At 40.0% G+C, this 22,661-nt stretch overlaps 1 protein-coding gene across 3 annotated transcripts in view; it reads left to right on the forward strand.

Annotated features, from left to right (window-relative positions):
* The window catches only part of phf19 (PHD finger protein 19), a 45,084-nt gene that overhangs the window by 12,205 nt on the left and 10,218 nt on the right, over positions 1-22,661 (forward strand). For 2 of the 3 annotated variants that reach the window (XR_008361079.1, XM_053503297.1), the window contains exons 4-13: positions 145-240; positions 2,115-2,209; positions 9,063-9,211; positions 9,560-9,655; positions 12,188-12,256; positions 14,577-14,697; positions 14,938-15,005; positions 16,473-16,622; positions 21,462-21,528; positions 22,282-22,367. Coding sequence is in view for 2 of the 3 variants with exons in the window: in XM_053503297.1 (XP_053359272.1) it covers positions 145-240; positions 2,115-2,209; positions 9,063-9,211; positions 9,560-9,655; positions 12,188-12,256; positions 14,577-14,697; positions 14,938-15,005; positions 16,473-16,622; positions 21,462-21,528; positions 22,282-22,367 (997 nt within the window). In the remaining variant the exon portion in view is untranslated. The remainder of the gene's footprint in view (positions 1-144; positions 241-2,114; positions 2,210-9,062; positions 9,212-9,559; positions 9,656-12,187; positions 12,257-14,576; positions 14,698-14,937; positions 15,006-16,472; positions 16,623-21,461; positions 21,529-22,281; positions 22,368-22,661) is intronic. The other variant, XM_053503298.1, reaches the window with a different exon arrangement.

Consider the following 22,661-nt stretch of genomic DNA (forward strand, 5'->3'; position numbering starts at 1 on the left):
GTTGTCTTACTTTGACTGGTGTGTGTGTGTGTGTGTGTGTGCGTGTGCACTGACTATGATATGTACATGATGTGAATGTGTAATTATGCTGCACTGTATCACTGTATTTTATTTATTTATTTATTTTTGTATTCATCAACTCAGCTGGCGTTCCTGGAGAAGAGCCTAAATGCTCCGTGTGCTCCGAGATGACTATGATGTCTGAGAATAAAATCCTTATCTGTGGAAAATGTGGAATTGGTGAGTCACTTCTCGGCACAGAAAAACGGAGTGTTTTTTGTTTTGTTTTTTCCCTTTTTGTCTTTCTTTCTTTTTTTTATCCTTTTTTTTTTTTTTTTTTAATTTCCCAGCCCACATTTACATGAGGTTAGTCTGTGGAACAGAATTTCATCTATGCAAATCGCAGCTAAGCAGATGCACCATGCGGGTGAACGGATGTGTGACATTTCGGCACAGCGTACTAAAGAAATCTGAAGATGAAGTTAAAAACAAGTCGACATCAGAAAATATTTTTAAACAAAGCTAGCTGGTTGGCAACCGTTAAAAGGATTTAAAAATATATTTTTGGTTCTCTTTATCAGTTAAGAACAAGACAATGAATACCAATGCTACCAATGAATTGATCAGCTTGCAAAAAAGTAATCCAGCCATGCTATTTATTTTTAGTTCGATAAAATTTTAATATAACTGAACTGCTAAACTAATGCATGGCGCCCAAAGGACGCAAAGAGCCTAACGACAGCGCCGTAGAACTGCAGAAATGTTCTGCACATAGAGAAATAAAGAAAATAACCACTTTCATGTAACATTTTAAAACTAGTTTTTGGACATACTGTATGTAGCGTAACTTCATTGTTTTTCATACAAAAATTACTTCTCTGATCTCCTGGCACTCGGGTTAATGTTTTTTTTTTGTTTTTTTTTTCCTTTCCGTTCTGCTTTGTTTAATTACACGGAATGTGAAACTAAATCAAACCAAACTGCAAACGAACCCAAAGTATCAATTTCGCTTTGATTCAGACTCCAAAGTCAGACGAATAGATGTGAAAGCAGCATTAGAGAAAAATCCCCAAATAAATGTGAAGCAGAAAGGTTAAAGGTAAAGAGTAAAGGGAAATAAAACTAGCTGGAGTACAAATATTACTGCATATAAATTCATAAATTACTACATTAAACGGTATAAATATTACTGTAAACACTAAAACAAATATTGAAGAAGAAAAATTGTATTGCTAAGGTTTCATCTTTATAACTGTCTTAGTGTCTGTGAACGAGAGATTAGGGCAGTCCGTCAGTTACTCTTTTATGCAAATACAGTAAGTCCCCAACATATGAACAAGCTCCGTTCTGAGAGCTTGTTGGTAAGTCCAATTTGTTTGTAAGTCTCCAACAAACATTGTCCAGGTACTAGGATACTAACTCAATTGGCTATACACAGTATAAAACTAACATTTTGCATGAACTTGTCCTTTTTCTTTAGAATTGTGCTCCATTTTTTTCTATTTTTTAAAACTTTTTGCTTGGCGCTTCATAGCAGTACTAGCTTTATCGCCGCTGCTTTTTCCTCTTGCTTCCAGACATCATGGGATAAAACTGAATGTGCGTGAATATGCTTGTATCTAAGAAAGTTTGTTACTCGAATGTTTGTATGTAGGGGACTTACTGTAAGTAGGATTAGTTTTTTTCTTCAATAATTTATAATCATTTATAACACAGTGATGTACAGGGTAGTCTCTTTTTTTTTTTTTTTTTTTTTTTTAAACGCAGTGTTCACTGTTAACCTCTGCAGTTTCAAGATGCAGAAAAAAAAAACCAAGCAGTAAACTGGGACAGAGCCGTGGCATCATCAATCTGGGTAAAAATCCATGCAGTCTTCAAAGCAAACAGAGGAGTATTTTGAGCCTGGGTGATGAGGCCGAGGGGAAAGACTGTGCCGCGTGTAATTGCTCACAAGGGACTTGGCTCTTCCTGCACTCTCTCTGCATAGGGATTAATTCAGACTCTTCATATTTACAGCTCCGAAGTGCCTCTGAGACCAGCAGCCTGTCAAATGCCCTAAAATGTCTTCTGTTTTTTTTTTTTTTTCTTTCTCCCCCTCTTCTCTCTCCTGACAGGCTACCACCAGCTGTGCCACATGCCGCAAGTGGAGAGCTCAGCCGACCTCTCGCCTTGGTTCTGCAGAAAGTGCATTTTTGCCTTAGCAGTGAGAGTGAGTGTGTGCCTCGTCTCTTTCAGTCTCATTTAGTCCCCTTTTCCCTTTTTTACAATCGATCCAGACCTTATAACAATCTCACAACCTTATAGTAACAGCATTAAACGAACGCTCCCTATCGACTGCAACAGTAGCGTATGAGTGATTATCGCAGACAGGAAAAACGCGTCAAGCAAACATAAGGGCATTTATCGAATTCTCAGAGGTGCCAACGCCGACTGTTTAGCCGTAGCAGTTACGGTTTTTGACCCTTTGCTATAGCAATGAAGCAGCCGACTATGCTTTCGTGCTTTTCAGTTAAAACCGTAGCCAGACCGGACATGAGTAAAACTCACCAGGTGGGAAAGCTACTAAATCTACAGGGATGGGAGGAGATATGCAGGATGTGCATATGCATTGGGCTGGTTGATTATGGCAAGATGTTTTTAATCACGTAAATATTTTTTACTATAAAATCGATACTGATAATTACATTTAGGCATTCGTCAGACCCCCTTATTTAGAGCGACTTATATTTTATTCTCATTAAACATCTGAGTAGTTGAAGGTTGAGGGCCTTGCTCAAGGGGGACAATTTGGTGGTCTTGGGGTTTGAACCTGGGACCTTCCGAACCGTACTCCAATGCCTTAATCACTGAGCTACCCCTGACCCTAATTATTGACGTCTTTAAATTATGCCAAGGCTATGCTTTTAAATAAGCTTATTTTTTTACTTATTTATTTTTTTTTTTAGTAAAATATATAGTTTTTATCAAGGCACTCATTTTCTCCCTCGTGTTCCACACTGCTTATGTTGTAACATTTTCTCATATGAGGGGCCGACGTATCTGCGGTCTCTGCTGAACCGAAATGAGATGGTCTGTTCTACAGAGCTGAACTGCTGTTGTTTAACTTCATGTAACTCTTAACCACATTTTACAAAACCCTCTCTCTCTCTCAGGAAGGTGGCACGATGCTGTAGTGGTTAGCACTGTTGGCTTGTACCTCCTGGGTATAGGTTCGATTACCGCCACCAGTGTGCATGTTCTCCCTGTGCTTGGTGGGTTTCCTCACATAGTCCAAAGACATGCAGATTATTCTAAGTGGTATTCCCAAAAATTGCCCGTAGTGTGTGAATGAGTGTGCCCTGCGCTGTATTGGCACGCTGTCCTGTGTGTGCCCTGCGCTGGATTGGCACGCTGTCCAGTGTGTGCCCTGCGCTGGATTGGCACGCTGTCCAGTGTGTGCCCTGCGATGGATTGGCACCCTGTCCTGTGTGTGCCCTGCGATGGATTGGCACCCTGTCTAGTGTGTGCCCTGCGATGGATTGGCACCCTGTCTAGTGTGTGCCCTGCGATGGATTGGCACCCTGTCTAGTGTGTGCCCTGCGCTGGATTGGCACCCTGTCCTGTGTGTGCCCTGCGATGGATTGGCACCCTGTCTTGTGTGTGCCCTGCGATGGATTGGCACCCTGTCTTGTGTGTGCCCTGCGATGGATTGGCACCCTGTCCTGTGTGTGCCCTGCGATGGATTGGCACCCTGTCCTGTGTGTGCCCTGCGATGGATTGGCACCCTGTCCTCTGTGTGTGCCCTGCGATGGATTGGCACCCTGTCCTCTGTGTGTGCCCTGCGATGGATTGGCACCCTGTCCTCTGTGTGTGCCCTGCGATGGATTGGCACCCTGTCCTCTGTGTGTGCCCTGCGATGGATTGGCACCCTGTCCTCTGTGTGTGCCCTGCGATGGATTGGCACCCTGTCCTCTGTGTGTGCCCTGCGATGGATTGGCACCCTGTCCTCTGTGTGTGCCCTGCGATGGATTGGCACCCTGTCCTCTGTGTGTGCCCTGCGATGGATTGGCACCCTGTCCTCTGTGTGTGCCCTGCGATGGATTGGCACCCTGTCCTCTGTGTGTGCCCTGCGATGGATTGGCACCCTGTCCTCTGTGTGTGCCCTGCGATGGATTGGCACCCTGTCCTCTGTGTGTGCCCTGCGATGGATTGGCACCCTGTCCTCTGTGTGTGCCCTGCGATGGATTGGCACCCTGTCCTCTGTGTGTGCCCTGCGATGGATTGGCACCCTGTCCTCTGTGTGTGCCCTGCGATGGATTGGCACCCTGTCCTCTGTGTGTGCCCTGCGATGGATTGGCACCCTGTCCTCTGTGTGTGCCCTGCGATGGATTGGCACCCTGTCCTCTGTGTGTGCCCTGCGATGGATTGGCACCCTGTCCAGGCATTGGGCCCTGCGATGGATTGGCACCCTGTCCAGGCATTGGGCCCTGCCTTGTTCCCTAGGGCTCCTGGGGCCCTCTGCGATCCTGTATACAGGATAAAGTGGTGTAGATGATGAGTAAATAATTGTCTCTCTCACAGAGCTGATTTCATGTAAATCCCCTTGTTTTTTAATTCCCCTCGTTTTATTTTTATTTGAATGTTATATATTTTACTCTTATAATATATCTATTTTTAATATCCTTGCATGCTGCTTTCACCATCATCTCTTTCGCAAAGAATCTTGGGACAGGTTGGGCCGCGAAGCATACTTTATACCCTTTATTTTCAATTGTTTTCAATTGAAGGAGCCTTTAAAAAATGTGACGGCCTTAGTCTTGATGCTGCAACACCAGCGGTCTCCTAATACATTGCTAATCGACACTTTTTCTTCTTATTTTTTTCTTTTTAAACCATTTATTGAGAAAATATCTATTGCAGTATATACAGTCATGTGAAAAAATTAGGACACCCTTTGAAAGCATGTGGTTTTTTGTAACATTTTTAATAAATGGTTATTTCATCTCTGTTTCAACAATACAGATAGATTAAAGTAATCCAACTAAACAAAGAAAACTGAAGAAAAGTCTTTTCAAGATCTTCTGTAAATGTCATTCTACAAAAATGCCTATTCTAACTGAGGAAAAAGATAGGACACCCTTGCCCCTAATAGCGAGTGTTACCTCCTTTGGCTGAAATAACTGCAGTGAGACGGTTCTTGTAGCCATCTACCAGTCTTCGACATCGGTCTGAGGAAATTTTACCCCACTCCTCAATGCAGAACTTTTTCAGCTGTGAGATGTTTGAGGGGTTTCTTGCGCGTACAGCCCTTTTCAAGTCACCCCACAGCATCTCAATGGGATTCAAATCTGGACTTTGACTTGGCCATTCCAGGACTCTCCATTTCTTCTTTTTCAGCCAATCTTTGGTTGATTTACTAGTATGTTTTGGGTCATTGTCATGTTGCATGGTCCAGTTCCGCTTCAGCTTTAATTTTCTAACTGATGGTCTCACATGTTCTTCAAGCACCTTCTGATACACAGTAGAATTCATCGTGGATTCTATGATGGTGAGCTGACCAGGTCCTGCTGCAGCAAAGCAGCCCCAAACCATGACACTTCCACCTCCATGCTTCACAGTTGGTATGAGGTTCTTTTCTTGGAATGCTGTGTTTGGTTTACGCCAAACATGTCCTCTGCTGTTGTGTCCAAATAATTCAATTTTGGACTCATCTGTCCAAAGAACATTATTCCAGAAGTCCTGGTCTTTGTCAACTTTATCTCTGGCAAATGTCAGTCTGGCCTCGATGTTTCTCTTGGAAAGCAAAGGTTTCCTCCTTGCACACCTCCCATGCAAGTTAAACTTGTACAGTCTCTTTCTGATTGTAGAGGCATGTACTTCTACATCAACAGTAGTGAGAGCCTGCTGTAGTTCTCGAGATGACACTTTAGGGTTTTTGGAGACCTCTTTTAGCATCTTGCGGTCTGCTCTTGGGGTGAACTTGCTGGGGCGACCAGTCCTGGGCATGTTGGCAGTTGTTTTGAAAGCCCTCCACTTGTAGACTATCTTCCGGACAGTGGAATGGCTGATTTCAAAATCTTTTGAGATCTTTTTAAATCCCTTCCCAGACTCATAGGCTGCTACAATCTTTTTTCTGAAGTCCTCTGACAGCTCTTTTGTTCTCACCATGGTGCTCACTCTCACTTCAACAGTCAGGAGCACACCAAACTAAATGTCTGAGGTTTAAATAGGGCAAGCCTCATTCAACATGCAGAGTAACGATCTACTAATTATGTGCACCTGGTGTGATATACCTGTGTGAGATCTGAGCCAATTTAAGAGGGAATACATGTGAGGGTGTCCTATCTTTTTCCTCAGTTAGAATAGGCATTTTTGTAGAATGACATTTACAGAAGATCTTGAAAAGACTTTTCTTCAGTTTTCTTTGTTTAGTTGGATTACTTTAATCTCTCTGTATTGTTGAAACGGAGATGAAATAACCATTTATTAAAAATGTTACAAAAAACCACATGCTTTCAAAGGGTGTCCTAATTTTTTCACATGACTGTATTAGTGTTCTATTGCTCAGGCCTACAGTACATTCCTAGAGATTCCTAAAGAGATACAAGATATAAAGAAGATTTTCACAAGAGAAGAGTGTTCCAGGCAGTTTGATTTGGTCCAGCTCAAAAGCTCAAGGAATAATATCTTGAACGAAGTTCTAGAATAAACATCAGCTCTCGGTGCATCTCGGATACCATGAAGTCAAGTATAATGCTCGAGTTAAACTTTGAAATGTGGAAGAAATTGTCCAAATACGGTATCATCATTGTACCAAAATGCTGATTCGGTTTCTGCTATTATTTCTCGAATAATCGTTAATTAAGTCAGTGTTATTTTGCACATATTGAAGTCGACGTCCTCTATAGACTCTGTTAGTAAATCACCTCGTGTCACGTGTGTGCTTGGAACTCCCGAGGTCGCGTACTATAAACTCCCAGGATTCTTAACCCACGACTCGATCAGACACTTTCCACTCCAGTGTGTCCCACCTCACATTCAGCTGCAATTGTAGAATTAGTGTATGGACCATTACCTGCTTGCTGTAATGATCTAATCTGTGCCTGTTTGCCAGCTGCCTCATATATTTACCCCGCCTCGAGTTTCCGAGTAGTACCCTAGCTGCCTGTCAATGGCTGCCTTATTGATTTGAATAGAACAAGAAACGCTGCTCTTGCATCCGCCTGAACGTTTCATAAAAACTTGCACATTTTTGTGGGTGTTAAGTTACATATTTTATGGGTGTGTGTTTTTTTTTTTTTTTTTTTTTTTTTTTTTACCATGCAAACCTTTTTAGTAGAGTGAAAAACTAGTACAGCGCCTTGCAGAAGTATTTATACCCCTTGAACATTCTTACATTTCGTCAAATTACAACTATAAATGTAAATGGATTTTATTGGGATTTTCTGTAATAAAACTAACACATAGTGGCACATGATTATGAAGTGAATGGGTTTTTATGTTTTTTTACAAGTACAAACCTGAAACATGTAGTGTGCATTTGGATTCAGTCCCCCCTGAGTCCATACTTTGTAGAACCAACTTTCACTAATATTACAGCTGCAAGTCTTGCAGCAATTTTCAAGTCTTGCCACGGATTCTCAATTGGATTTAGGTCTGGACTTGGCCGTTCTAACACATGGATAGACTTTGATCCAAACCATTCCGTTGTGTCTCTGGCCTTTATTTTAAGGGTCGTTGTTCTGCTGGAACGTGAACCTTCACTTTTACCTTGTGTCAGTCTATAACATACAATTCCAAATACATGTGTACAAGTGCATTTTGCGTTTGTGCTTGTGACGTGATACAATGCGGAAAAGTTCAAATGGTATGTATTCTTTTGCAAGGCCATGTATGTATGTTACAGCACTTGGATACCCAACTGTGTTTCTGTAGGAGTGTAAGTTCTAGCAAAGAAAGTGACTACAATGATGAAAAATAAAATGAAAAAATTTAGAGCATAAGTTGCAAATCTGTAGAGATTGAGGTTGGGGGGGGGGGGGGGGGGGGGCGTTGATTCAGTTATAAATAGCGATTCTTTTATGTGACGATTCACGTATCACCAGACTTCGGTGTGGCTCAACAGAAACTTATCTTATGATGTTACATTATCAAAAATCACATGTGATTTTCTAGCCTTTTTTGTCCCAACTCTGTGGGTGAGTAAGTCTGAAACCCACTCATTACACACACTTGAACAAAACACTGCGTGTGCAAATTAGTTAAAGTTAGAAGCCCTGTGTGCCTACATTAGAACCACTCAACCTGCATGCTCATTGTGAACTTTTGACTTTTAAAAGACTTTGGAGGCATTTTAAGAGGTAAACGTCACCTTTTCTTTATAATCCTACAGGTGGCGCTCGAAACTCACTCACTCACCTTTTATACCATTTTATCCTGTATATAAGGTCGCGGGCAGCCTGGCGCCTATCCCAGGAGCACATGGTGGGGTACACCCTGGACAGGGTGCCAATCTATCACAGGACACACACACTCTCATTCCTACACTATGGGCGATTTGGGAATGCCAGTTAACCTAACATGCATGTGTTTGGACTGTGGGACGGAAACCAGAGTAGACGAAGTGCTGACGGCACTAGCATCTTGAGTTTGAGCAGAAAACTGGTTAGAGTCACAAAGGATCCAGAGCCTTGTGTAAAGCAGAAATATTTGTTTGGGAGCATGAGCTCATTTTCAAGCATGTATTAATTGTTAATATTGACAATTTAACCACAATATGTTATTGGGAGAAAGGAGGACACCGGAGAACCCTAAGGAAACCCACAGGGAGAATGTACAAATCAAAGTTCAGAATCGAAATAAGGGATCTACTGTATGAGGCTAAAACTTTATCTAATTTGATTTGATATCCACAAACTCGTCAAGTTGTTTTCACTAAACTGGTTCTTGGTGAATGTAGTTGGTCATAGATGTGGTTGTGATTATACTGATAGAGTAGTCTAGGTAGTTCAGGACCTGGCACTCATGTTCTAGCTTGTTTGTCTGTGTGTGTGTGTGTGTGTGTGTGTGCTTCTATCTGGCAGAAAGGGGGCGCTCTAAAGAAAGGCCCTATAGCCAAAGCACTGCAGGCCATGAAGCAAGTGCTTACCTACAACGCAGAGGAACTGGAGTGGGACTCTCTGCACCGCACCAACCACCAGCAGTGCTACTGCTACTGCGGAGGACCTGGAGAGTGAGGACGCTCTTTTAATCTCCTGTCCTTTTAATTCTCTCTTCTTATCTCTGTAGTTTTGTCTTTTTTTTTTTTTCTTTTTTCTTTTACTTCCTTTGTTACTCTTACCAGAGATCTGTCACCTTAAACAGTGTAGCGTCTGACTGTACGCTGTCCTTCGTTCTTACTTCTGATTTCCCTGCACTACATTGAGTGTCCTAACTCATGCTTCCCATTCCACACTGTCTGTGTGGCTCAGCGTAAAGTCGGGCAGCTCGTAATTGATTTATTAGATATCCTCCACGTCGTCTGCCTGATAAGAACACTAAGCATTCATTTCCATTATCTTTTCCTTCCATCTCCTCTTAGATGGTACCTGAAAATGCTGCAGTGCTTCCGCTGTGAGCAGTGGTTTCACGAGGCGTGCACGCAGTGCCTGCAGGAGTCCATGATGTTCGGAGATAGGTGCGTATCTATGTCACACGATCACACCTTCTGCTTTTTAAAAAGATGACTTGTAGCACAGCAGAAGCACCGATAAGCCTGAAAAGATATTAGCCTAGCCATCAGTGAAACAAAGGTTTGAGGGATACGTTTTCCTAATCTACAGAATGTCTGATAAATAACAGTGCGGAACGTGAGCTGATGATTATTTTGTGAAGGAAATGCTGTGTAAACCACAGGTAGGGTGTGTTCGTATGAACACGCACACAAACCATGTATATATGTCACCATGTATAGTGTCTCTATACAGTGGTACCTCTGTATACGAATTTAATCTTATTTGTACAATATATGGCGAAAATTAGTTTTACGAAACGCATTTTCCCATAGGAAATAATGTAAATGCAGCTAACCAATATTACCATACCGATATGCTTACAATCTCTCCTCTGAACATGTCCGAACCACCTCAATCTGGCCTCTCTGACTTAATCTCCAAAATATCTATCATGAGTTGTCCCTCTAATGAACTCATTCTTGATCCTTGTCACTCTTAAAGAGAACCTCAACACCTTCATCTCTACTACCTCTAGCTCTGCCTCCTGTCTTTTCTTCCCTACCACGGTCTCTAAGCCATAGAGCATCCCTGATCTCAGCACTGTCTTGTACACTTTTCCTTTCATTCCCCCCGATACACTTTTATCAAAAACACTTTTCAAAGCGTACCTCCACCTCTCTAGATTTTCCTTCACCTGTTCCCTGCTCTTGATACAAAGCACAATGTCATCTGCAAACATCATAGTCCATGGAGACTCCTGTCTAACCTTATCCGTCATCCTGTCCATTACCAGAGCAAAAAATAATGGGGCTCAGAGCCGATCCTTGATGCATACCCACCTCCCACCTTGAACTCTTTTGTCACCATACAGCACATCTCACCACTGTCTTACAGCTCTCATACATGTCCTGCACCACTAACATACTTCTCTGCCACTCCACACTTTCTCATACAACACCACAGCTCTTCTCTCTGCACCCTGTCATACACTTTCTTTAAATCTACACAAAAAAGACACAATGCACCTCCCTATTACCTTCTCTGTACGTCTCCATTAGCATCCTCAAAGCAAATACTGGGTCTGTTGTATTCTTTATAGACATGTAAATGAAGTAAAATATGAAATAGACATTTAGACCTCACGTTACCTTAATTTATTATTCCTCTCGGCACTGGCTTCTTTAAAAACCAAACTGAAAGTGGCTCTCTTTTCTTCTTGCTACCATACTATAACATTCTTGGGACCCATGGTGCTAAATCGTCATTAAATCTTGCACAAAATGCAAGCTAAATACAAAAAAAAAAAAAACTTAAAAACTTGCCTGGCTTGGCTTTCCAGTAACACAAACAAGTTTTTAACTGCTCCCGGACAGATGCGCAACTAACTCGTCGTTTGGTTCGGCTAGGTTCCGTTAATCATATGCTGAAAATGCTTCGCATCTCAAGGCAAATTTCTTTTAAAACTTCAATTCTTAAGGTGGGAGAAGTTGTTCGTATGCCGAGGCACCACTGTATTTTATAGTAAAATCCTGACTGACATATCAGTTCAAATAAGATCCAGTACAGCTCAAAAGTTTGGGATCACTTGCAAATTTCTTGGTTTTTGTTTAGTGATTTATTTTCTACATTCTACAACAATACTGGGGATTTCAAAAATTATAAAATGACACATATGGAATTAGGTAATTATGTAACAAGAACCACAACAACTATCAGTTGTTATTTTAGGACATGGATGTCAGTCTTTCTGAAATAGTTTTTTCAAGAACTGTCTTGTCAAGTTCATTTGCAAAACCCATCAAGCATCACGATGAAACTGGCTCTCATGAAGACCTTACCAGGAAAGCAATAGCAAAACTTACCTCTGCTGCAGGGGAAAAGTTCATTTAGAGCCTCAGAAGGAAGGCTTTACAGATCATGAGTAGCAGTTCGATGTCAACTGTTTAAGCAATCAGGAATGATCATGGAGTTAGAAAGTGATCTCAAACTTTTGAGCGATAGTGTGTATATTGTACATCTTACCTGGGGATATTTCTTTAACTATTTTATAACAGGTAAGCTACTGTACAGTGTAATTTTTCCTAATCCCTATAATTAGACAGAACTAAAATCCCAGCTATGGTCTGATAATTATTGTATTTCTCCACCCCCACATGTAAAATGACCCTAATCCACTTGGGTCGTAAAATAGGCATTTTAAAATGTACCCTGTGTATAGAGGGGGGAAAAAAAAGGCTAGATGGGTTCTTTCAAGAAAAAGAGCTGAGATAATGAAATGTTTCATGGACAGCATCCTGCGATAAGTGATTTATAACAGTATGTTCGGTAGTGCACACAAAGGAAATGGCACTAGGCATTAGGGGAGAGTTGGAGATCATTGCATTAAAATTGCTGTGTTTTGCATAGCCCACTATTCATCTCGTTTTAGAGGCTGGGCATTTTTAAAGTACTCCCTGTCCATTTCACTGTTTTTTTCTCTCTCCCTTTTTCTACAGGTTTTACTTGTTCATTTGTGCGGTGTGCAATAAGGGTGTGGAGTACATCAAGCGCCTGGCTCTGCGCTGGTAAGTGTCTTTTTTTTTTTTTTTTTTTTTTTTTTTCTTTTCTTTTTTTTTTCTCTTTATAATTTATAGCTCAAAGATTCAGATGGTTCTGCCTGTTAGATGTTCTAGACCTACAGTGATGGTAGACGATACTGGGAAAAATGAATAAAGCATATAAAGCAGTGGTTCTCAATCTTGTTCCTGGAGGACAACATACTGTAGTGTGTTCGTCAGCTGTTGCGAGTGCGTTCCAACAGTACGGATATATTTCATCATAAGACGAAAGCGATCACTCAGAAGAGCTTAGTATTGATTGGCCATGATGCTTCCCTGTAAAGTGTCAAGTAGAGCATTACATTACAGGCTTCCTGATGCATGTCACATATTGTAGTTTTCCTCTTGAATTATTCAGTTAATGTCCTTTCAGGAACGATTAAGCGAAATGATCGGCCGTGTTGGTCCGAGCAGGAGATAAATTTAGAAGTCCTTATCAAATAATTTGCTTGGCTCGAACGCCGTTATTCTGGCCTTTAAATTCCCTAATGTGCGTAATATCCATTTCATTCTGACAAGAAAATCTAAAGTTTAAATGGCTGTAATCTCTTGGTCAAAAAGGTTATGGATTCCAGCCAGCATGTAAATGATTATGCAGATTTATTGTGAGCTGTCCAAAAAAAATGTAGATTTTTGCATGCTTTAAGGAAAAATCTGTTGTATTTATAACTCCTGTGATCTTCGGTTGTGTTTGAGGTTTGATTTATTATAAAAAAAAAAAAAAAATATCAGAAAGCTGGTAGATGATTTGTTTTGAGGTGGCTTACAGTAGTGGTTAGCACTGTCGCCTCGCACCACCAGGATCAAGGGTTCGATTCCCGTCTCGGGGTCTGTGTGCGTGGAGTATTCATGTGTTTGATGGGTTTTCTCTATCTGGCTTCCTCCCAAGACATGCAGATTAGGCTAGTTAAGGTTCTCAAATTGCCTGTAGTGTGTGAATGTGTGTGTATGTGCCGTGTGATGGATCGGCCCCCTGGCACCCAGTGTCTCTTGGGATAGGCTCCATACCCCTGTGACCCTATACAGGATAAGCAGTATGGACGATGGATTAATGAATGATTTTCAATTTAATTTATTTGTTGTCTACTTAGTCTTGAGCAGCTATATTTCTTACACATTTAAAGCATTAAAACGCGCTAGAATATTTAAGCATTGAAAACATGTCTCATAGTCAAGCGATAATCTTTTTTTCCTCTGCCAAGCTTCCGCTCCACACTCCCGTCCAGTAGGTGGTGATATTGCACCAATCTAAAAAACAAAATAGCAATATTTTGACAAAATGCGAGTATTTGTGAAAGATTCAGACGGTTTGCAAATCGATTTTAGACCATTTAAAATTTTATTCATTTTAAACGTATAACTCGATTCTTATTGAAAACTAACCTAATAATTAATGGAATTGAAAAAACAGTTAATTGAATTGATTAACAAAAGATGGATTGAATTACATCATTGATTAAATTCCCTAGCTCTTAACCTCTTTCATTTTACTGACAAACGAGTCTGTTCATAGTGATCCTGTGTGATTAGCCCACACTTAATTTCCAATTAAAGACAGCAATTGAGCATCATTTTACATCCAGCTCTCTCACCAGCTCATCTGTCTCATCTGGGTTTAGCTTCCAAAGTTTCAGATTGCATGTTAATACCACCATCACCATCATGCTTGCAAAATTGTAGACATGACATCGCATGGCACTACAGTCGTATAATTGCCTTCATTCTGGAACTTTGCTTCCAACATCTTGACATCTTCTGTGTTTCGATTTCCCATTTAAATGCCAGTCTGAGAAATGGTGAGTGAGAAAGAAAGTGTGCTTGTAGTTTTTTAGGTTTTCGACACGAACTATAAAACCTTATAATCGCTACGTTTGACATTTAAAATTTTTCCTCCGGTTTAAACGTTTTGTAACTGTGAGCAATAACAGGGTCCCCTTGTGATGTCAACAAACAGCTTACAGGAATATCACAGATACAACACCAACCAGCAAATTAGCACCAGGATCTCTAAACACCTTGCACAAAAGTCTGTATAAGCGTATTTCTGTTGCTAAGTGGCCCCATGTAATCTAAAGAGAATCTAAAGATTTAAAAGACACTAGCTGGGATTTGACTCGAACCCTGGTGTGATGATATTTTGTTACTGGGCAAGAACATGGCAGTCTCTCTGAAATGCAAACTGAAACATATTATAAGCATATTTATGTGGTTAAGTGGTTCAGGGTGGAGATACATTAAAGTCCCAGATATGTAAGTTTAAAATTTCCCTATCGTTTTCCTCCTGCAGGGTGGATGTGGTGCATCTGGCCCTGTACAACCTCGGAGTCCAGAGTAAGAAAAAGTACTTTGAACTGGAGGAAATCCTCAGCTTCATCAGCAACAACTGGGATCATTTCCAGCTGGGCAAGGTCACACAGCCAGAGAACGCATTCATAAAACACATGCAAAGCTCCTCCTGACCGACTGCATTGTCGTACTGTATTTAACGTGTGTAATGGCAATCTGCTTTGTTGCAATGTACAACTTGACACGTGCCACACGCGTTTTCAAGTATTTAGAAACGACGACTCAAGGTGTGAAATGTTTCATGTTGTACCACGTCCCACATGGTATGTTTCTTACTTGTACATTTCTTCCTGCTCCACCAGCTTGCGAACACTCCTCCTTCAGAGAGAGGCCAGCTCATCCTCGATGCTCTCAACAACTACAAAAGCAAGTAAGACATCTTCTGTCTTTGTCTACGGTGGTTTTCTGGACAGGTGGTGATCATATCAGCTTGAATGAGCGTGATGAGAGATTACTTAAAGGTGTAGTGAAATCAAATCGTAGAAAAAACAGGGTTAGGAACAGAGGAAGAAGCACCTATCATGATCTGGAGTTGCTGCTGTTGGTCAGGTCTGGACTCAGCAACATTATGTGGCAATAAAATAAAGTGAACTGATGATCTAAATATACTGAATAACCAGGTTTCCCCCCCCATCAATGGATTTTTTTCTTTCCTGATGGCACGGTTATATCCCAAGATGTAAATGCCTAGGTTCATCGAGCTCAAAAAAAAATAAATAATAAAGTGGTTCCGGGAGCAGGAGATATCATTTTCACATGTGGATTGTGGATTGACCACTACAGAGTCTAGACTTTAACCTTATTGAGAATCTTTGGGATGTCCAAGAGTTTACGTAGAGGTCCAACTCTCCCATCATCAATACAAGATCAAAGCAAAAGGCAGTGCAACGAGTTATTAGTGTGGGTGACTTTTTTTTTTTTTGTCTAGGCAGTGTATTAATAAGTGTATTTTAAAATGTTTTTGTCTAAAGTAAAAACTAATTCTAAAAGACATGAGTGTTTAGCTGTTACAACATGAGTGGTAAAAAACTTTTTTTTTCTTACTTTGGGGCTTTTTTTTTCAAAGTTAAACTCTTCGTTAAATGGGAATATTTGCACATTTGAAATCCAATAACTGCTCAGGTTTGAGAAGGAATGTTTCTTCCCAAGAATTTATAGTATGTGAATATTAATAGTAATATAACAAAACAAACATAAAAGTAGTAATATTACAGTACTTGTTGGCATATGCTATGGAAAGACAACTTGAGGTAAAAAAAAAAAATCACAGCATGATCAGGAATTTTAATGCTTTTGATTATAAGGCATCATCAAGAAAACTGATAACCATTCACTTGTTTAATTTGTTCCGGAGGCGAGATTTGTATCGCAAAACACATTTTCCCATAGGAAATAATGTAAATGCAGATAATTCGTTCCAGCCACCCAAAAATATTACCAATATTACTGATTTCCAACACGATAATATTTTTTGCACATAAAAACAATCAAAGCATTTAGAAAAGATGTGTAAATAAAGTAAAAAATTTAATAAATAGATATAAGCCTCACCTTAATCGATGATTCCTCTCGGTACCGGCTGCCTTAAAAATTAAACTGAACCACCATCCTAGCGAACATTCTTGGTACGCATGGTACTATGTCCTAAATAAATCTTGCACAAAATGTAAAAATGTAAAAATAAATAAATCATTTGTTAACTCCCAGACATACGTGCAACTTGGCCGCCGATAGTTTTGTCCGCTCGTATGCCGTAAATTTCATGCAAAATTTGCAGAGGTACCACTATAATGGAATAAAAATGCATTTGGGCTGTAATGTAGAAACGTTTGTCTAGGTTTCTCTGCGGAAAGGAGATCAAGAAGAGGAAATGTATCTTCCGGCTGAGGACGAGAGTTCCCCCCAACCCCCCCTCCAAGCTTTTTCCTGAAAAGGCCCCAAAAAGCGAAGGGCGCAGAGGCTGCAAGAAAGGAGTGACCCGCAACAGGTAAGTGGAAGAGGCAAGCGAGTTGACACAAACATGACTGTTGGGGAAATTACAAGAGTAGACCGTATTCTCACAATACAGCTTCACAATAAAGCTGCGGTCAGAAGTTTGCATGCACACACTCATCATGGACACAAATGTCACAGAAATATATGGTTTAGAACTGGTCTTTTTCTGGGACAGAGTGATAATACAACATACATTTTTCCAAATAATACTGCATACAGATTATTGAATAGTTGGTTAAATATCCCTTAGCATGTTTTAGATTTAGAAGCATTTGGCAAAATTCTGGTTGGACGTCTGACCACTCTTCTTGCTAACGTTCAATTTAAATTTGTTATTTTTCCTGGCACAGACCTGACTTTTAAGCATTGCCTAGACTTGGACTCCAAAAGCTATACAGTATGTTAATTCTTTTCCACAACCAGCTTTGATGTGTGTGTGTGTGTGTGTCATTTTTCGATTGGAACTCAAGTTTGTCCAATTTTCAATCGTCTAGCTGATGATTTAAGGTTATGCTGGAGAATTCCTTCTTTATTATTTCATCCATTTTATGCAATACATCAGGTCCACTGGCAGCAAAACAACCACAAAGCATCAGGCTACTCCATCCCCATATGCTTAACATTTGCTGCAGTGTTCTTGGGGTTGATCGCCTCATCTTTACTCCTCTAAGCACATCTGTGGTCAAAAGCTTTCTCCAGAAACCTTTGCCTTTGTGGTCAGCTACTTTAGTTAAGTTTGAAAGTATGGATTTCAGACCAGGGGTTTCTTTCTGACACAGCATGTGTTCACGAACCCTGAGGAACACACCAGACAGGTCAGGGATAAAGGTGTGGAGAAATTTAATTCAACGTTAGGTTATAAAAAAGGATCCCAAGCTTTAAACATCTTACAGAGCACTGTTCGATCCATTATCCGACAAATGGAAGAAGTATGGCCAGGTGCAAACCTACCAGGACATGGGCGTCCACCTAAACTGACAGGAGAGCATTAATCAAAGAAGCGTACAGGAGGCCAACGGTAACTCTGGAGAATCTGCAGAGATCCACGGCTTAGGTGGGTAATCTGTCCACAGGACAACTATTAGTCGTGCGCTCCACAAATCTGGCCTTTTATGGAAGAGTAGCAAGAAAAAAGCCATTATTGAAAGAAAGCCATAAGAAGTCCTGTTTCCAGTTCCAGCCTGCAAACTTGACTTCTGATAGCTTTTTTATGGCTTTCTGTAGTCATTTATCACTAACTGAAAGTTGAAAGGCTTTTTGGGACATTCTGGGACTTTCAGCACCACTGAATTAATAATGTATGTAAGTGGGTGTATGTATAAGTTTGACCCTAAGTTGATTTTAGAAAACCCAGAATGAAATTCTTGTGGTTTTCTTCTATTAAATATGCATGTTGTACAATCATTCTGCCTAAGGGGGAAAAACAGTTCAAAGAAATCATTGTAAGCCCAATATTGCCATGACATTCACATTCATGGTGAGCGTACGTACAGTATATGGAGTGCTTCTGACTGCAGCAAAACATTAGTTCTACATGGAAAAATGTGAAACACTCTACAAAAAACTTCCAATCACTTTGTATAAAGGGAAAAAAGGATGTTCATTATATCAATAATTTACATGAATAATAAGAATTTGATATTATTATTATGATTGTTCATTATTACCATAATCTTTTCATATATATCAACATGTAGCATATAGCAATAAATTTAGTATTTAAGTATTTTTACAAGTTTTTCTTTTCCTGAGGTGTGTATACATTTTTTAGGCTGATTCTGTATACATACACTACGAGTCAAAAGTTTGGACACACTTTCCAGTTCAATGGGATTTTCTGACTTTTGCTTTTCTACATTGTATAACAATGCTAAAGGCATGTAAAATATACAATAATTTCTTTTTTGAACAGTTGATATTGAGATGTATCTGCTACTTATGTTCTGTAAAGCCTCCATAACGACTCTAATCTGAGGTGCTGTTTGTTAACTGGTGATTTCTGAGGCTGGTAACTCTAAATTAACTTCTTCTCAGAGAAGCAGAGGTAAGTTTTGGTTTGCCCACCTGGGAAGGTTTTCATAAGGATGAGTTTCATCATGGTGCTTGATGATGGGTTTTGCAAATGCATTTGACACAATACTCTTCTTACAAGAACTGCTCCAGAACAGCCAATCTTAAAATACCAATGGGCTGTTGTATGTGTTACTTAGTTACTGTATCTAATGCCATATATATAATCTTCTATCTATATGGTGTGAATCCTTTCCTACTAACCTGACTCTTGCGTCGTTCACAAAGCGGCCACGCCCCCTCCAACAAAAAGTATTTTTTCACTCTGGTGTCTTGCTCGAGTTAAATGAAGTGAAATGTTCTCACAAATTTTTGCTTGTGAAGGTGTTTGCCATCACGCTTTTACTCACTTCACTCCAGTAAGCCCAACACCTCTGTGATGTCACTTGTAGTGATCACAGCTCACAGTTAGCGCGAGAAATCAAGCGCGATGACATCATGAACAAATAAATGCTTTGAATTTATCGCCAGCTAATTAGATTATTGATTTTAGTCGATAATGTTGACTGATTGTTGCACCCCTAATATATACAGCGGCAAAAAATGTACACACTTCAGGAAAGAAAAAAGTATGATGTATATTATATTATAATAATATTATTATATTATCAAAATATTGTCCTATAATGACCTGTATTAATATGTACCATGTGTAGCAATTAATTTTGTATTCAAATAATTATACCAGTTTTTGTTTTCCTGACTGTGTGTGTGTGTGTGTATATATAATTTTACAAAATCTAAGGTAGTATATTCTGATAATATTCGTCATGATGTGTTCTGTATGTGTATAAACAGACTGCATTACACTTCATTTATCCTAGCATCCTTCACTAGAAACATTTCTTAATGGAGTGCACTTGATTCAGTCCTCGAGTGGTGCCTTCAATGTCCATAAAGTGTTTCTCTCATAAACATGCACCATACTTGTTTTGTTTATTTTTGGTTAGCACACACTCACACAGACAAGCCATACTTGACTCTACATTTGAATTAGACAGTGTTACAGTCTGTTTGCACTACATGTAAAAAAAAAAAAAGCTTGTTCCCATGAAACGACAAGGAACATCTGTACGTACCTTACTTTGCATTTTAACCACAGCTACGCTCGACTAGACATACCGAAATATATCATTTGCAGAGGTCTCGGGTATTAACCTGAGCCCTCGTAAACATGCACCCGTGCGCAGTTTTGCAGACTGCATCGCTTTATAATTGAAACGATGCTGTGTGTTTATACAAACACCTAGATGAAGCCGAGAGCTCATCATTCTCATCTCGATAGAGAAAAAAAAAAAAACATGCGAAAATTGTTTTACTTATTAGCATGGCTTTGAAGTGTTGATTGGGATTAAAGTGCCACGCAGGGAGGCAATTATGGCAGGTATCCCCTACTGGTTGATGTTTTTCTTCTAGCAGACAAACTCTTCACTGGAGAAACATTTAAATTCTCATGTTTTTCTGTCTCTGTTAGACAGACAGGATTTGATAGAAAGTAGGAAATATCTTATTTGACTAGATGTCTTCATTATTATAATTTTTTCTTTTTTTACATGTTTTTTTGAGACAATAATAATAATTTCGTATGAGCGTTTCCATCCACTGCACAGAATTTAACACCGGCTGTAACGTTGACCTTTTTTTTGCGATATTACATTTCTGTAAAAAAAAATAAATAAAAAATAAGCATTTTTGACTCTTGGGAACAAGGAAGCACAAGGGTTATGAGAACGTGCACATAACGTAATCCATCAGTGAGGACGCGTGTGGCTGCCTGCAGGTTATGAAAGCTTTTGCTCTTTGCTCACAGAAATGGATTATTTTCTAATAACAGCACATCTCGAAGTGTTTACAGCAAAACAATTTGCCAGTCATCATTTTTTTTATTTCTTTATATATAAAAGGGACCACAAAGGTTTTTTTGTTGTTGTTGTGAAAACCTCCCTATGTCAGAAGCGTTAGGGTTGACCTGGAGACTCCTTCAAAAAAAAAAATGAAAAAAAAAAAACATCTCCTCAGAGAAAACTGGAGCATTTGTGGACCTGCCATACATGTTCGTTTATATTATATTAGCTGTATTATGTAGTATGTATTATGTGATTTTATCAATTTATTTGTGTTTTGGTTAAAAAAAACAAACAAAAACAAAAAATTATATATATATATATAAAATTTACATAATTTCCAGAGCAATTTACATTTTATGCCATTTGGGATTTAAACCTGGGACCTTCTGATCCAGTAGTCCAACACCTTGACGGCTGAGCTACTCCAGCCCTACAGACATAACTTACTACTATTATTATTATTATTATTATTGTTGATTTATGGATGTAATGAGAGAGGACATGAGGTTAGTTAGTGGGAGAGAAGAGGATGCAGAGGATAGGGTTAGATAGAGGCAGATGATTCGCTGTGGCGACCCCTGAAAGGGAAGACCCGAAAGACAAAGAAGAAGAAGAAGATTATTATTATTATTATCATTATTATAATTTTTGTTATTTATTTATTATGTTTAATGTCCGACATGGACCCGGCTGTAGAGCATGAATAAATGGTTTGTTTCAGACATTCCTGCGGGTTCAACTCCCCCGTCAGCAGGCGTCCAGGTCGACTCCGTTTTTTTTCTGTTTTTGGGTTTTGAGATAAAATTCTGCTTTTGCTTTCAGCCTGCAAGAACGTAGTTGTTAGCAAATGTTGGCACCTCTGACCACTGGTGATTAAAGTCAAGTTGTTTTTCCTTTTTGCGTCTCCTCGCTAGTTGCGCTCCAGCAGAGAAGCGGAGGAAGAAGAGGTCTAAGTGGCTGCTGGAGGATGCTATTCCCAACGTAAGCTCTGCTTCTAACCACCTTACGACAGTGTGTCACTGCTCAAGTTAAAGAGTTCTCAGCCTCGCTCCTCTCCTGCAACTGGATTTCTGCCTCTGTCGAACTGTGGCGTGGGACTGAACACGAAAACGATTAGTCTGCTGCAACCCCGGCTTGCTCTTTCACCACTCTGTTTTGCTCTGTACATTATTTCATTCAGGTCTATTGTGCATGACAGCATTGACTTTGTAAACCTCGCCGACTCGAGTTCAATTTTATATATTGCTGCCTCCTCTTTGCACTCGTGCTCGCATTCTGACAGCCCTTTGTGCCTTTGTGATCTTATTTTCTGCTCCACTCATCACACTCATGCCACACAGTCTTTACGTTTCATGTCCATCTCTCTCTCTCCCTTACATGCACACACACACACACACATGCAATCTCTCCTTTTTTTTTCCTCTCTTAACTGTCTGTCTACTCCTAAAGCGATTACGCTTCGCTTTTAATGACAAATCCCTCTGCGTTCCGGTCCCTAGGCCTGTTTTTCTTTAACAACAACCTCCTGACACTCCACGCTAAAACCATCGAAGGGCTAATGGCATCTAAAATCCCCCCGCCGAAACGCTGAGCTTCAAAGAGCGCATCAGGGTTGCAGTAATAGCACAGCTGCTCATTGTAGTAAGAGTAATGCTACCTGAGCGTCAGCAATTCAGAGCAGGATAATGGACACCGTGCTGGTAGTGGTGGTGTTTAACGATCCTCTCCCCGCAGAACGAGATGACGTCCACCTGGAGCTCCAATCACCACATGGCTAACATCTTCGACTTCACGCTCGACGAGCTGCAGAGCTTAAAAAGGTGAGACCGAGGAATTGGCCCAGCATGATTCTAGACAGCTTAAAGTTACCCTCGTGATCGGAATGTTAAAGCTCTCGAAATGGAATACGGCAGATTTCTAAAGTGTTGATTTATTTATTTATTTATTTATTTATTTATTTATTTTATTTTAATAACAGCAGCTCTAATGCATTATTGTAACAGTTTACACGGGGACGTGTATGGCGAACGCTCCACATAATAATGATAAACAGTGTAATTGTTAAGGAGATGTGTATTATTTTTGTAAGTCGTCTCCAGTGTCAACAATTTGCA

Source organism: Clarias gariepinus, chromosome 9 (genome assembly GCF_024256425.1).
Source record: "Clarias gariepinus isolate MV-2021 ecotype Netherlands chromosome 9, CGAR_prim_01v2, whole genome shotgun sequence".
Classification (NCBI taxonomy): Eukaryota; Metazoa; Chordata; class Actinopteri; order Siluriformes; family Clariidae; genus Clarias; species Clarias gariepinus.